General features: G+C 52.0%; 3 protein-coding genes across 3 annotated transcripts; 1 reads left to right on the forward strand and 2 right to left on the reverse strand.

Annotated features, from left to right (window-relative positions):
- Positions 1 to 9: 9 nt before the first annotated feature.
- UHO2_03986 (uncharacterized protein) lies at positions 10 to 2,874 on the reverse strand (the record flags this gene model as incomplete). The annotated part of the gene is made up of 1 exon (XM_041559943.1): positions 10 to 2,874. The coding sequence occupies one exon, from the start codon at positions 2,872 to 2,874 to the stop codon at positions 10 to 12; it is 2,865 nt and encodes a 954-aa protein (XP_041415877.1).
- A 370-nt stretch (positions 2,875 to 3,244) lies between these two features.
- On the reverse strand, positions 3,245 to 5,301 carry UHO2_03987 (uncharacterized protein; the record flags this gene model as incomplete). The annotated part of the gene is made up of 2 exons (XM_041559944.1): positions 3,245 to 4,817; positions 4,982 to 5,301. 2 exons carry the CDS (start codon positions 5,299 to 5,301, stop codon positions 3,245 to 3,247), a joined length of 1,893 nt encoding a protein of 630 aa, XP_041415878.1.
- A 4,149-nt stretch (positions 5,302 to 9,450) lies between these two features.
- Positions 9,451 to 13,449, forward strand: UHO2_03988 (uncharacterized protein; the record flags this gene model as incomplete). The annotated part of the gene is made up of 1 exon (XM_041559945.1): positions 9,451 to 13,449. The coding sequence occupies one exon, from the start codon at positions 9,451 to 9,453 to the stop codon at positions 13,447 to 13,449; it is 3,999 nt and encodes a 1,332-aa protein (XP_041415879.1).
- Positions 13,450 to 13,495: the final 46 nt, after the last annotated feature.

A 13,495-nucleotide genomic window follows, 5' to 3' on the forward strand; every position in this document is an offset into this window, starting at 1 on the left:
CGAGTGAATTCAAGATGAACTAGGTTTGAGCAGGTGTTGAATGAGTTCTGATGTGCTAGCGTCAAGATCATTCGGTAGATTCTGCTGAATGTGTTCAAGCAAGAGCTCTTCTTTACCACCATTGCTCGATACCTCCTGCAAGATCCATGACACAACCTCCGTTTTTGCACCTGCACCCTTGCCTTTGACTGAGCCAATCTTGGCCAATACAGAGCCTACTGCCCCAGCACGAGCCACGAGATGCAACACCAAAATCAACCTTGGCAAGTCTCCTCTACCTACCTTCTCACCATCCTTTTCCATCTCCTCTAGCGACTGAAATAGGATCCGGCGGAACGCCTTCAGTGTGCCACTCACCTTCTTTGCATCCACTGGAGCACCGATCAAGGTCTTTCCTTCCTTCTCCTCTACCCAACTCTTTCCATTCGCAGTTGATGCAGACGGGGACGGTGTATCACCAACAAGCTGAGTCAAAGCAAACTCCACCTCGGTCATATCGGTTGCCAGTCTTAGCTTTGCCCTGTCCGCTTCCCCTCCGCCCTGCGGCAAGGCGAGTATCGCCGTATGCAAGAGGAAGGACTCCAATGTTGTCCTGGCCAAGCTTTGTACGAGATGGATAGCAATAGATGGAGGGTATAGCGGAAGGGTCCGATCGCGTAGCGACCAGAGGAGATCGCATGTCTCGGTGGCGTAAGATGATGCCCCGGAAGAGGAGTCGATTGAGATTCTCCCCTTTTCGGGGTTGGATTTGGGGGTAGAGTGGACAGAAAGCTGGGCATGCATCTTTGCGAGAGCGGTGGAGATCGCAGTCTCAGTCTGAGTTCGGAATGGGGCGATGATGCTAAAGCGGATAGTCGAAGTAAGGAGATTGGAAGACATGAGAAGTCGAGTAGATACGTAGCTCGATCCACTACCGACGGCAGAAGCAGCAGTTGAGACTTGGGTTAGATCCTGCTCAGCTGCCACGCTTCGCAATCCTTCTGCTAGGGTATACGAAAAACGTACAAGACTAGCATTGTAGCTCCGCCCCGCCGCATCTTTGGCAACTGTGCTATCTACCCTCCCTGCAAATTGATCTGCCAAGCCCGTACACCTCTCCACCGCAGCCCTTGAGAGTAGCGGATCGAACCGTGTCGCATCTAAAACATTCGCTATCAATCTCACAATCCCTTCTGCTTCCTCTTCTCCCATTCCTGCCCTTCTTGCTGTTGCTTGAGGTAGGACCTCTGCGATTCTTCCAGTGCTCCTATCCAGATACGTCTTTTCTAATCCGCCTAGGCTTTTGACGAGAATGACCGTCTCTGCACTCTGATGCGCTGCCGAGTACTGGATATCCGTATACACGCCTATCTTGCCAAAGAATTCTTGCACAATTCTTAACAACCTCGTATACCCTTCTCCAGCAGCACTCGTTCCCGATGAAAGCAATTGCGCCAACCATGCGCTCTTTTCTGTTGCGAGAGCTATCTGCTGCTGCAGACTCTGTGAGAGGGTGAGCCAGAAAGTTGTACTCGGCTTGTCACCCAGCACTTGCAGCGCCGCTTCAAGGAAGTTCGCCCCACTATCCGATGTTTTTAGCTTCAACACCTTCTCCAAGAGATAGACTTTACTACAGACCGCACCCATCTCCACCACCAATAATGATTCGAGTCTCTTCCATATCACATCGCCCCAAATCATCCTCTGTTGATCTGCTGCTACTCCTGCATCTGCTGTACCTTTGCGTCTGTATGCAGAATAGTTCGTTGGAGTGTCGAGCGTCGGTACCGGGCTGTTGAGTTGACGAGAGAGTGTGTCAAGGTTGAAAGCGGCCGCAGTCCTTTCCTTCACAACTTCAGTAAGGTCGTTGAGTAGGTCCTGAACAAGTGTCGGAAGAGTACCCAAATTGAATGCTGTTTGAAGACTCGAACCGAGCATCAAAGGGGATAAATCACGGAGACCACGGACGATCATATCTTCCATATAGTCCACTACCGTTTCCTTCGAACTTTCTATCGCTGGGAGCAGATCTTGCACCATCTTCAATTGCGTCAATGCAGGCTCGTCTGGTGAAGCTGGTGGAGAGTTGAGCAATGATGTAAGCTCCGAAATCAACAGGGCAGCTCTGGAGAGATCGCCACCATGAACTTGACCCACAACCGCATCTTCTCCGTCGCCTTTCTTCTCTCCAGCTGCTTCCTTTTTAGAGAACAGAACCTCCATTTGAACTTCCAACCGTCTCGCCAGTTCAACCACTTTTCCTGTACGCGAGAGAAGGTCTCCTGCAGAATCATAGATCTTCATTCTCCCCTGCAATTCTTGTGCTCGGATGAATGGATCATGGATCTTCCTTCTCAGATTCGCCACCTCAGCATCCAAAGCCGATATACCCTCCCTGATAGCCCCCACACCGCTCTGCATCGTGCTCAGCGCAGAAGTCCGCGATAGCAGTGCTGGTGCATGCGAAGTGACCTGCGTAGAGATTGAGCGATCAAGCTCCTCAATAGCGAGATTGAGTCGAGAAATAGCGAGCGACAGATCTATATCTTCTTGCGCTTGCTCTTGCTTTCTGCTCGAAGTGTCAGGGTTGGTGGGGGAGATGGGGGAGAGGGAGATACCTTGTTTTCTCCCCGAACTTGTGGCTGGTGGGAGATGCAGGTGCGATCCACTGGCACTTTTTGGTATGGAGGCAGCAGCATTTCGAGGTTCCAAGGAGGAGTCGACGGCGGAGAGAAGGGACGAGACGTAGACGGAAGCGTCAAATGACGGTTGGAGGAATTGAGATAGGTCTGTGCTGCTGGATGCTAGGGCTGTGTGAGATGGTTCTGCGGAGGAAGAGGCGGAGGGGAGCAGCCCTGAAGCTGCAGCTGTTGGAGTGCTAGCTACAGCCTGCATGTTCTACCCTATCCCTATAGTCGAAGTGATGGACAAGGGGGGACGAAGAGGCTGAGGGATGGTGGTGTTGGTTGTGGTGTTGGAAGCAAAAGAGACACGCCCAGGCCAAGTCACGAAGGAAGAGTTCAAATTCCATGTTCCGAGAAATCACAAATTAGGGTTCAAGTAGAACTCCCTCCGCACTTTTTGACATGTCCAGCCAACACCCCTCTTCGCTCCTCTCAAACACTCGACAAGATGATCTTCAATTCAGATATGACATGCAGAGGAGATCACAATGAAGCACCTAAGAATCAGAATTCGTTCCAGAAAGAGGGGGGGGGGGAAGAAAAAAAGACTACCGACACAAAGCTAGCCATGCTTTGGTCGCCTACTTGTTAGCAGCAGCAATAATATCCGCAGCCCTCTCAGCAATCATATAACAAACCGCCTGTGGATGTCCAGGCAACAGCCTTGGGAATGCACTGGCGTCTACTACCCTCAATGCATCAACACCGAACACCTTGAAGTTGCTGTCCAGTACACCGGTCCTGTCGGTCTCTGCCATTCTGCAGGTACTTGCTGCGTGCCAGACAGTCATAAGATTCTTCCTGATGCTAGCCAGGATCTGGTCATCAGTGGCAACTTCGAATCCGGGGAATGTTTCCTTCTCGCTTGTACGGGTAGACTTCATTGCGTTAGCAGCGAAGACTTGACGTGTGCGCTTGAATGCAGCGATAGCCACCTTCTGGTCGATGGGATCGCCGAGCCAGTTAGGTCGGATAGCTGGAAGATCAGCAGTGTCGGCAGACTTGAGTGTAACTGAACCCTCCGAGACAGGAGCGACGATGGCCACGAGGAGCGATGCGAACTGTTGAAGAGTGAGACCGTTAACGATGTTGTTCACGACGAGGTTGGAGAAATCACCAATGTAGCCAGGACCAGAAAGGTATTCGATCTCAGGCCAGTCACTTGGGTTTTGCTTTAGGGAAGAAGCTTGGATCGAGTCCAGGTAGGTGTTGTTCCACTTCTCGAAACCGATGAGATCGGCGACGTTGTTGGTGAAAATACCTTGATTTTGGAGGTTGAATGCGGCAATGGAGGAAGCGAGGAACACGGGGTCGTTGGCTTCTTTAGTGGGAGTGTCAACGTTAACGGTGTATGTTGGACCGAAGAATACGTGATCTTGCATGTGCTGTCCCACGTTAGCATTCTCCACCAACACAGGGATATTTTCCGCCTTAAGCTGATCAGCAGGTCCAATACCCGACACCATCAGCAGTTGGGGGGACTGGAAAGCACCAGCGCTGATGATAATTTCCTTCCTCGCCTTGATAGTCTTCTTCACACCAAAAGGCAAAGTGTAGTCTACAGCGACAGCTTTAGGTCTGCGACCAGAAGTGTCGAAGACCACCTTCTTTGCGAGAGCCTCGAAGATCACTTTGAGGTTGGTGCGCTTTTGGTCGAGTGCCTGTTGGTAGAAGGAGCGCGAAGTAGCTCGTTTTCCATTGCTAGCCTCGATGGTGAGGGTGGAGTACTGAGCTCCGAGGATGTTACCGGAACTCATATCGGTCGTGGTGGGCACACCGACCTCATTGAGACTGTTCAGCAAGGGCCCAGAAAATGGTTGAGCGTAGTTGGGGAATCCAATGCTAACCGGGCCGTTTCCGGGGAACGCAGCAGGGTTGTACTGTGCGGGAGGATCGTCTTTACGGAATTCGTGTCGGGGGCCGAAGTCAGTAAACGTCTTCTGGTAGTAGGGAAGGACATTGTCGAACGACCATTGGTCGTCGCCGGTCAACTGGACCCATGTTTGTTGAGCCTGTTTGGGAGGGCGATGGTAGAGCATGAAGTTACGAGCAGAGGAACCGCCGATGCATTTTCCACGCGCGTACTTGACTTTGCGGCTGTCATAGCCTGGTTCTCCCTCGGTTACGAAGCCCCAATCGATGTTCCCATTTACCCTATAGAATGGAGAATCGATTCAGAAGCAGTGTTTGAAGATTAAGGATTAGAGAGGATGATGAGAAGGTGAGTATAGTTTCGAGTAATGGATATTTTGAGATGGTGTTGGTTGAGTTGTGCGTAAAAATTGCGCGGTGGAATGAAATGATTTGAGTTTACTTACCAGTCGGAAGGGGAAGATCCAACACCGAACGTGTCATAGCCGGGAGTGTCGACGAGCTGTTGATTGACGAGGTTGGAGCGGTAGTCGATACCAGCTTCGAGAACAGCAACAGTGACGCCTTTGTTCTCCGAGAGACGGCCAGCAAGGGTCATGCCCGAAGTACCACCACCAACGATGACATAGTCGTAAGTGTCAGTAGTGGGGCCAGAGGGAAGGAGACGACGTTGGGACTGCTCACGCGGAACAGGGTGAGTGAGAACTTCTCTGAAGTAGGCGACAATGCCAATCACAACGGCCAGGCGGAGAGTGAGGGGGGTCATGTTTAATGAAACGTCTGGCTGTCAAAGAAGGAAAGATGGGAAGAGGGACGGGTGCGAATCAAGTCTGAAAATTTGGGAGCAGAGCTTGCAGGGGGAGGGGAGGGTCGGGAATAGGCAAAGCTTCCAAAGGGGTGGTACACAAAAGGGAAAGAAGTGGAAGGGGCGGTAGGGTAGGGCAAGGGATCTTCGCTTTGCATACCAAGTCCAGGCCTTGCTGGCCTATTTATATAGGAAATGGTGGACTCGAAACACTCATTACAGAGCCGCTCGTAGGAGGAAGAAGTCGGTTGTCAGCTTTTTCCGTCGCAAGAGCCAAACTTTGTTCAGCTGGTCGTTGTACAACGAAGCACAACTCAAAGGCAATCACAGAAGCAACACTGCATTTAGCCCACACGAGGTCTCATTACTTGCCGACATTACGGTGACGTTAGGGCTCATGAGCTCGATGCAAGGTCAGGAGGTCCGTGTGATCGGAGCAACACGTTGTCGCTCCTCTCGTGCATCTTCTTAGCATCGTTTCACAATGCGCAAAGATTAAGGGCGTGCGGTCAGACCCATCCAAGCGGGGCCAAATCATGAAGAGAGGGCAAGCTAGACAGTCGATCTCGCCGGAAGGAGGAAGCCGAAGTCGACCAGTGACTAGATGGACCTTACCCCTTGACAATGAAAGCCCAAAGGACGCTAGTGAGGCGGAGTATCGTTCTGAGATGGAATCTCTCATGTGAAGATTTTGGCTTCCGATCAAGGTTCAGCTTCGGGTGAGAATCAGGAATCGATGGATTGAAGGAATCTCCAGAAGGAGGCATCGTTCAAGACAAAGGACCTTGTCGTGGTTCCTAGTGGCTTGCTGCAAGCTATGACAATATTGTTCGCAATGATCTCCGAAACCAGATCGAACAATGGGGATGGTGGTCGGGCGATGCTAGCTGGAGAAGACAAGAAGCGGTGATTCGCCTGAGGTTATAGTCGATTTGCAGTGGCCTTCGCCTTTCCGAAGTGAATGGGAAACGCTCGGGTGCCCACAGGGCGTGCAGCACATTGTGGTCGCAGACACTTGCAAGCGCTGCTCCTGGACCTGTCGTACCGCCTTAATCCTAAACCATGCTTTGTTCGAATCTAGCCTGTGATGAAAATCCCGCCTGAACATGTGTATGGCTGTCGCAGCACGGTGGCGAGGCTTTCGCTATTTGACAGTTGCGAGACCTCAAAAGCAAGAAATGGCGTGAAAGGAGAGAAATCTGCACGATCGCAACAGGCATGGGCCAGAGGAACAAGAACGATGGAGCCGAAGGACATCTGTAGCCGAAGAGACCGCCAAGCTGTCCGAACCAAGGTTTTCTGTTCCGCCGTTTCGTCGACGACTTTTGCATGACTCGGATGCTGAGGAATCGCGACTTTTGCATGTCCGCTCCATCACAAACTGGGGGGAAGCGTTGAGGAATCCGAATGTGAAAGTGTTCCTTATTTGGTTAGCGCGGTTTGGCATCGTGTGCACAAAAGCGCTTGCTGCTTCTCCCGGTTCTCATCGATATGAAAGTCTTGGCGGCGATCACATCGAGACAATGTTTCCCTTGATTCCGCAAGGTACCTTTGTACTAGCTTGGTCGACAATGCATCCGAAGGCCGAACGCTTCGCTTCAGCCACGTTAGCGCAACGTGCTCGCTGCCATCAAAGGGTCTATGGCATGGGAATTTCTTGCAGTCAAGGAGCTGTAAGGCACAGCCTGCTCCGGGTGTGTGGGGGGAAGACCACGATGTTTCACGAATATCAAATATAAAACCATAAAGGTTGGCCCGCGTTTAGTCGTGCCGTTTAGCTCAGACCCACCGCAGATGGATGCTCTCCGTCGTCCAATTGTGCTGCAAAGACCCTTTCTTCCGATTCGATCTGTCATCCCGATCGAGCATCGAAGCCAACGCCAATAAAGATCGTTTCTCGGTCAGATCGGCTAACAAAGCTGGTGCGTATGGCGGTAAGGAGGCATCTGCCAAGACATGGTTCGCGGAGATGATCGTGGAGGAGGATTAGAGATTGTGAAGTATAGCTCCACTTCAGTACATCCTCACTCGTTATTAGCATAAGCCTGGAAGCTCTGCAATCAAGATTATTTACGATGCTCTACTTGGGCAAGTCAAGACCATGAGCTCTGTACGGGCGCCGTCCTGGTCGATATGACTTTCTAGCGATAAAGGAAGCTCTCGGCTGGAAGCAAGAAGAGAGTGTTAAAAAGTGAAAGAGTTTTGTCCCGATACTCGACGATCGGTGAGAGTCGGAGCACGATGTCACTGCTGTTTTAAGACGGAAACATATATACTCAATTGACTAAAGAACGTGGTGAGAGCCTACTGCTCTCAGCTTGATATATATACATCTGGGTGGCACATGCCGAATGTGGGTGTATCCTAGTTGAAGATCACAAGTCCTATACACTGATCTTCAACTACTAACAAGCTCTAGATCCCAGGCATATGTCTACTTGAAATGTCTCTTGACCATTCAATTGATGAACTACTATCTACATAGGCATATATATACTTGATGATTGCCTCCAAACACATGTCAATCTGTGATGAGTCACTCTTCATGTCACCCCTGAGTTGTCACCTCCTGTGTGTTATTATGGTAATGCTTATGCATCCCACATGCATGCCACCATATGTGGTTTCGCTTCATTGATGGTTCGCTTATGCTCTATGGACCCCGTGAATCCCATTATGATGCCGACGCATCTTCAACTATCCTACTTAATGACGAAGTCTGACAACGAGCGGGACTAAGTTGTACCCGATCTCTGATCAGATCGACTACGCCCGATCCCTCACGCATCTTCTCATGTCAGCTTACATCACCATATTGGATTGTTTACTTTCAGCAGAGAGCAGACACGTTCGCTAAATTACAAAGGCTGTCAGACCGCGAATTGGTCACAGTTTCAAACAGCCGCCGATTCGGAACGCCAGACAAACCGTGTCGATCAACAGCAGCAAGCAAGCATTGTACTAAGTTAGTTAAGCATCACAGCAAGCAGCTTTAAAGAGACAGTCCAGGGTCAAAAGAGCCGAGAGAAGGTGATTCCTTTGCCTCTTCCCAACACGTCTCCTGTCATCAGCAGCAGGCATGAGTGGGCTGGAAAAAAAAGAACTTACACTCGAGGGGCAGAGAGAGCAAGCGTGTGACGACGACAATGGAAATTTTGGAAGCTGGCCTGAACGCGCTCTTTTCTTCGCTGTTCGTTCACGAACTTACTGATCCTTCTCGCAAGCTCTTTTCTCGACTCTTCTTGGCTCTGCCACTGCTTTTTTGCTAAAAATTTCAATGGCACCAGAGCAGCACATTTTGATCAACCGCGATAAGACATGATCTGGGTGGGTCTGAGTATCGGCCTCGGCATCAACGACGTCAGCATTCATCTTGCACCGAAAGTGTGAGTCCACTCCAACGATGCTTCTAGAAGATAGAAGAGTGCGTGACTTTCTACCACACCCAACACCGTCTCCCATCACACAATCAGTCTAACATTGCAGCTGCAGAAGTTTTGCTTTGCATCGACGGCTTCGCCTGGCTTCCACACACATCTCTCCATTCTTCTCTGTGAGCCTGCACAACCAGTCACGCGCTGACTGATAATCAAGTCGAATTCGGAAAGTGGCTGGGCTGTCTTCCCACTAACAACAGCAACAACACATCTCAAAGCTTCCAGACGGCTGCAAGCCTTTGTGATCAGGCTCGATTCGCTCATCCTGCACACTTTGACCATCTGCACCCTGCAAGCGCCACAAGGGAACGATCTCAGCAGCTCCTCGATACAAAACCTAGCTGCTGATCTGCTTCGGAACACACGCCGACTCAAGCAAGCGTTTGAGCACTCAACAGCAGCAGCGATCCGATCTGCTCTCTTTCGGCAAGTGACACTTTACATCGTCACATCGGCGCTTCTTTGCCCCAGTCTGCTCCACTGCCTCCACTGCTCCACTGCTGCCGCTGTTATCGCTGCCGATCTAGAAACTTGTCTTAGTCAGCTTGTTGCCTCGAATTGCAGCTTTTCTGCCTCGAGCTGTTTTTTTTTTTTTTTTTTTTTTTTTTTTTTTTTTTTTTTCTTTCCCAGGCTGAAGCTCCAGCCCACACTTTGATAAGAGCGCAGCACAATCATGGAAGACAGCGCAGGCACAAGCAGTGACGCTACTTCGGCGCAACGCTCAACAACGCTTTCCCCCCATCAACCACCATCACTTGAGCCTCGCCCTTCTCTCACTCCAGGCGTCTTTGCGGAAGAGCCGCCAGCTTTCCAAGCAGCTATTGATGGTGCTTCAGCCTCTGTAGCGACCCACCCTTCCATCAACGTTTCATCTTCTCCTCACACCTCTTCATCACAGCAATCCAGCGTCGACTATTTCAAGGGTGCCGCACCCTCACAATCTGGCTCGGCCGTCGATTCAATCTTACAACCCAGCTCGCATGGTCCCAGTCCAGCACTCAACTTGAACCAGACTCCATCTCTCGCTTCTACCAGCGTCCAACCGCAGAGCGAGATTGAAAAGGCTGAGCAAGATATCATCTCGGCTTCCCTTTCCACCTCGTTTTCCCACTCCCACTCAGCTTCGACTTCCAACGAAGCTAGTGCTGCCACTGCTCCTCAACGCACTTTGATTGGCAACGGCAATAAGGTGGTCGCCTCGCCCTCTTCTTTCGCTCCTGCTCAGAACAATATCTCGATGCGACCAGATGCTATTGGCGGCATGGGTCGCGGAACTGCTGCTACAGATCATCTCGCTGCTCAAGACGAGCTCGAGACGCTCGACGATATGCGCCAAGTTGTTAAGCAGCTCGAAGATGATTTCAACGCAAAGCATCCCGAGATGCCTTTGAGCGGTCGTATCATCCATGTCAGCCATTACATTCCTTTCGAGATTCGCCCACTCGCTGAAGTCGACTTTGAACGTCAACGCGAGGAGAGGATAGCCGCCACCGCTACTGTTGCCACAATGGCAGCAGCTGCTCGTGTACGCAAAGCGGCAAAACTCGCGGCAGAGGCTGAGAAGCGCGAGATGGAAGCTCAGCGTGAGCTACAGCGTCAAGCCGGTCAGCAGCTCGAAACAGTTTCCCGCAAGAATAGCTTCCGTGTCAGTTCACGCAGGTCTTCCTTTGCAACCGGCTTCGGCATGACTGGTCTAGAAGGACAGGACTTTGAAGCGACACTCCGAGAGAATCAGGAGCGTGCCAAGCGTCGAGCAGGACGAAGAGCATGGATGTTGACTGAGGTGGTCGATGACACCAGCGAATGCTCCGAAGAGGATCGCTTCACACCTGTTGGATCAAGACGAGGTTCCACGTGGGCTGCATCCAGCCGTGGAAGTTTCAGCAGCATCTATCAGGAGCCATGGAGACAGTGGGGTGCCATCAGCGATGCTGTCAGTCCCTTTGTCAACTCGCCACCCACAGCACCGCCTCCGCCGCAGTGGGTCTTGAAACCACGACGTGGACACACTGCGCTCAACAGCGGTATTCGTAGCTTGTGCAGTACACATCGCCAGACCTTCATCGGATGGCCCGGCGACGTCCGTTTTGCTGTGCAGGCCTGCTCCGACCACCGCTCCGACCCTTCAGAGACAACCAATAACGAGAAGCGCCAAATCGAACAAGTTTTGGCTTCTCTCGACCAGGCCAGCGCATGGGTTCCTCAACAGGCTCCTGTCGCTGGTGCACCGATCAACCCCGAAAACAACCAGCCTCCCATTGGCAAAATGCCAGTGCCCGTGATGAACGGTGCAGAACCTATAGGATCTGTCGACCCTACCACTCGTCCCAATGGTAATTCCGACCCCAACGGCGCCTCTGCTGCTGCTGCCGCCGCTGCCACCACCAGTCGTTCAGCTGCCACCAAGAATTTGGGAGACCAGGAGTACGGCATCAAATACGTGCCTGTCTGGCTCGACTACAAAGTCGCCCATGGTCACTACGAAGGCTACTGCAAGGCCACCCTCTGGCCTCTGTTCCACTATCTGCTCTGGCAAGACGTCCACTCGGAGCGCCGTGCATGGGAAGAGTACAGCTGGGATGCATACTACGCCGCCAACGAGGCCTTTGCTAAGCGCATCGCCGAAGAATACAAGCCAGGCGACTTGGTATGGATTCACGATTACCATCTCTTGCTTGTCCCGCTCATGCTGCGAAAGCTGGTCCCAGAAGCGATCATCGGTCTCTTCGTCCATGCGCCTTTCCCAAGTAGCGAAGTGTTCCGTTGCTTGCCCAAGCGTAAGGAGATCCTCGAGGGAATGCTTGGTGCTGATCTTGCATGCTTCCAAGCATTCAGCTACTCGCGCCATTTCTTGTCGTCATGTGTCCGTGTCTGCGGCTTCGAAGCCTCGTCCAATGCAGTCGAGTCGCCCAATGGGCACGTCACCAACATCACCTACAACCCGATCGGTATCGACTCGGTCAAGATTGCCAAGGACAGCTCGTCACCGGGCGTGCTGCCCAAGATCGAGGCGATCCGCGAGATGTACAAGGGCAAGAAGATCTTGGTTGGCCGTGACAAGCTTGACGTCGTTCGCGGTGTAGTGCAGAAATTGCAGGCATTCCACAAGTTCCTCGCCGAATACCCGGAATGGCGAAACAAGGTCGTCCTTATCCAAGTCACTGCTCCTGCGCTCAACGACTCGCCCAAGCTCGAGAGGCAAGTGTCTGAGCTCGTCTCGCACATCAACGGCGAATTCGGCTCGCTCAGCTTCACGCCCGTCCATCACTACCACCAGATCATCGACAGGGACGAGTACTTTGCGCTACTCTCGGTTGCTGACTTGGCTCTCATCACTTCGGTGCGTGACGGCATGAACACCACCTCGATGGAGTACATCATCTGCCAGAACCGCTTCAACAAGAGTCCTCTCATCCTCAGTGAGTTCACGGGAACAGCAGGTCGCATGCGTTCTGCCATTCAGGTCAACCCGTGGAACATCTTCGGTGTGGCCAAAGCGATTGATTATGCGCTGCGTCTTACTGACGAGGAGAAGCGAGCTCGACACGATCAGCTCTACCACCAGGTGGTCATGCACACTTCGCAAACTTGGGCCGCTGGTCTGGTCAAGCAGCTCCTCACACGCCTCCAATCCGAGCACTCAGTGCACTTGACCCCGCCGCTGGACCGCAAGCAGATGGTCGACAACTTCCGCAAGGCGAAGAAGCGTCTCTTGCTGCTCGACTACGATGGAACGCTCACACCCATTGTCAAGGTGCCCGACATGGCCTTACCCTCTGAGCGACTCCTCAAGGCGCTCGACGTTTTGTCGCAAGAAGAGCGCAACGTCATTTACATCATTTCTGGCCGAGATGGCGGCTTCTTGGGCAAGCACTTGGGTCAATTCAAAGGTATTGGTTTCTCCGCCGAGCACGGTGGATTCGTCAAAGAGCCCGGTCAGGACGAGTATCGCAACCTGACTGAAAGTCTAGACATGACTTGGATGAAGGACATTCGCAGCGTCTTCGAATACTACACCGAACGAACCGCTGGCAGTTTCATCGAGCAAAAGAAGAGTGCAATCACATGGCACTACCGCGGCGCCGACCCTGACTTCGGCTCATTCCAGGCGAAAGAATGTCAGGCACACCTCGAGAATCTGAGCTCGCAAAACAAGCTCGCTATCGAAGTACTGGTTGGCAAGAAGAATCTAGAAGTGCGGCCACTCGCCATCAACAAGGGCGAGATTGTCAAGCGTATCCTGTACGATCATCCCGATGCAGAATTCGTCTTCTGCGCGGGAGATGATAAAACAGACGAAGACATGTTCCGTACATTGTTCAACCTCGCTCCTTCTTCGCCGGAAATCGAGGCGAACGACAACACTCTCGCTCCACCTCGACGCATTGATCTGGAGGTGCGCAAGAATCAGGCTTTGTTGATCTCTCCTCCGACGCCACTGAAGAGCAACTCGCCAGTTGGCAGTCCGAAGAAGTTGAAGTTGACCAGGTCTGGGATCTATGCGACGATGATCGGGCCCAACAATCGAAAGACTTTGGCTGAATATCACGTAGATAGTTGCGAGAGGATCATTGATGGGCTAGTAGAGATGGCAGGGTTGGCTGATGTGATGGAGGATGCTCCTTCTGATCAGGCCATGGAGCAAAATGGTGGTGAGATGGAAGAGGATTGATCGAAGATAGCTGCGGTGTAGTTTTGGCTCAACTCTAGATTGAAGA

Source organism: Ustilago hordei (genome assembly GCF_900519145.1).
Source record: "Ustilago hordei strain Uho2 genome assembly, contig: UHO2_contig_07, whole genome shotgun sequence".
NCBI classification, from domain to species: domain Eukaryota; kingdom Fungi; phylum Basidiomycota; class Ustilaginomycetes; order Ustilaginales; family Ustilaginaceae; genus Ustilago; species Ustilago hordei.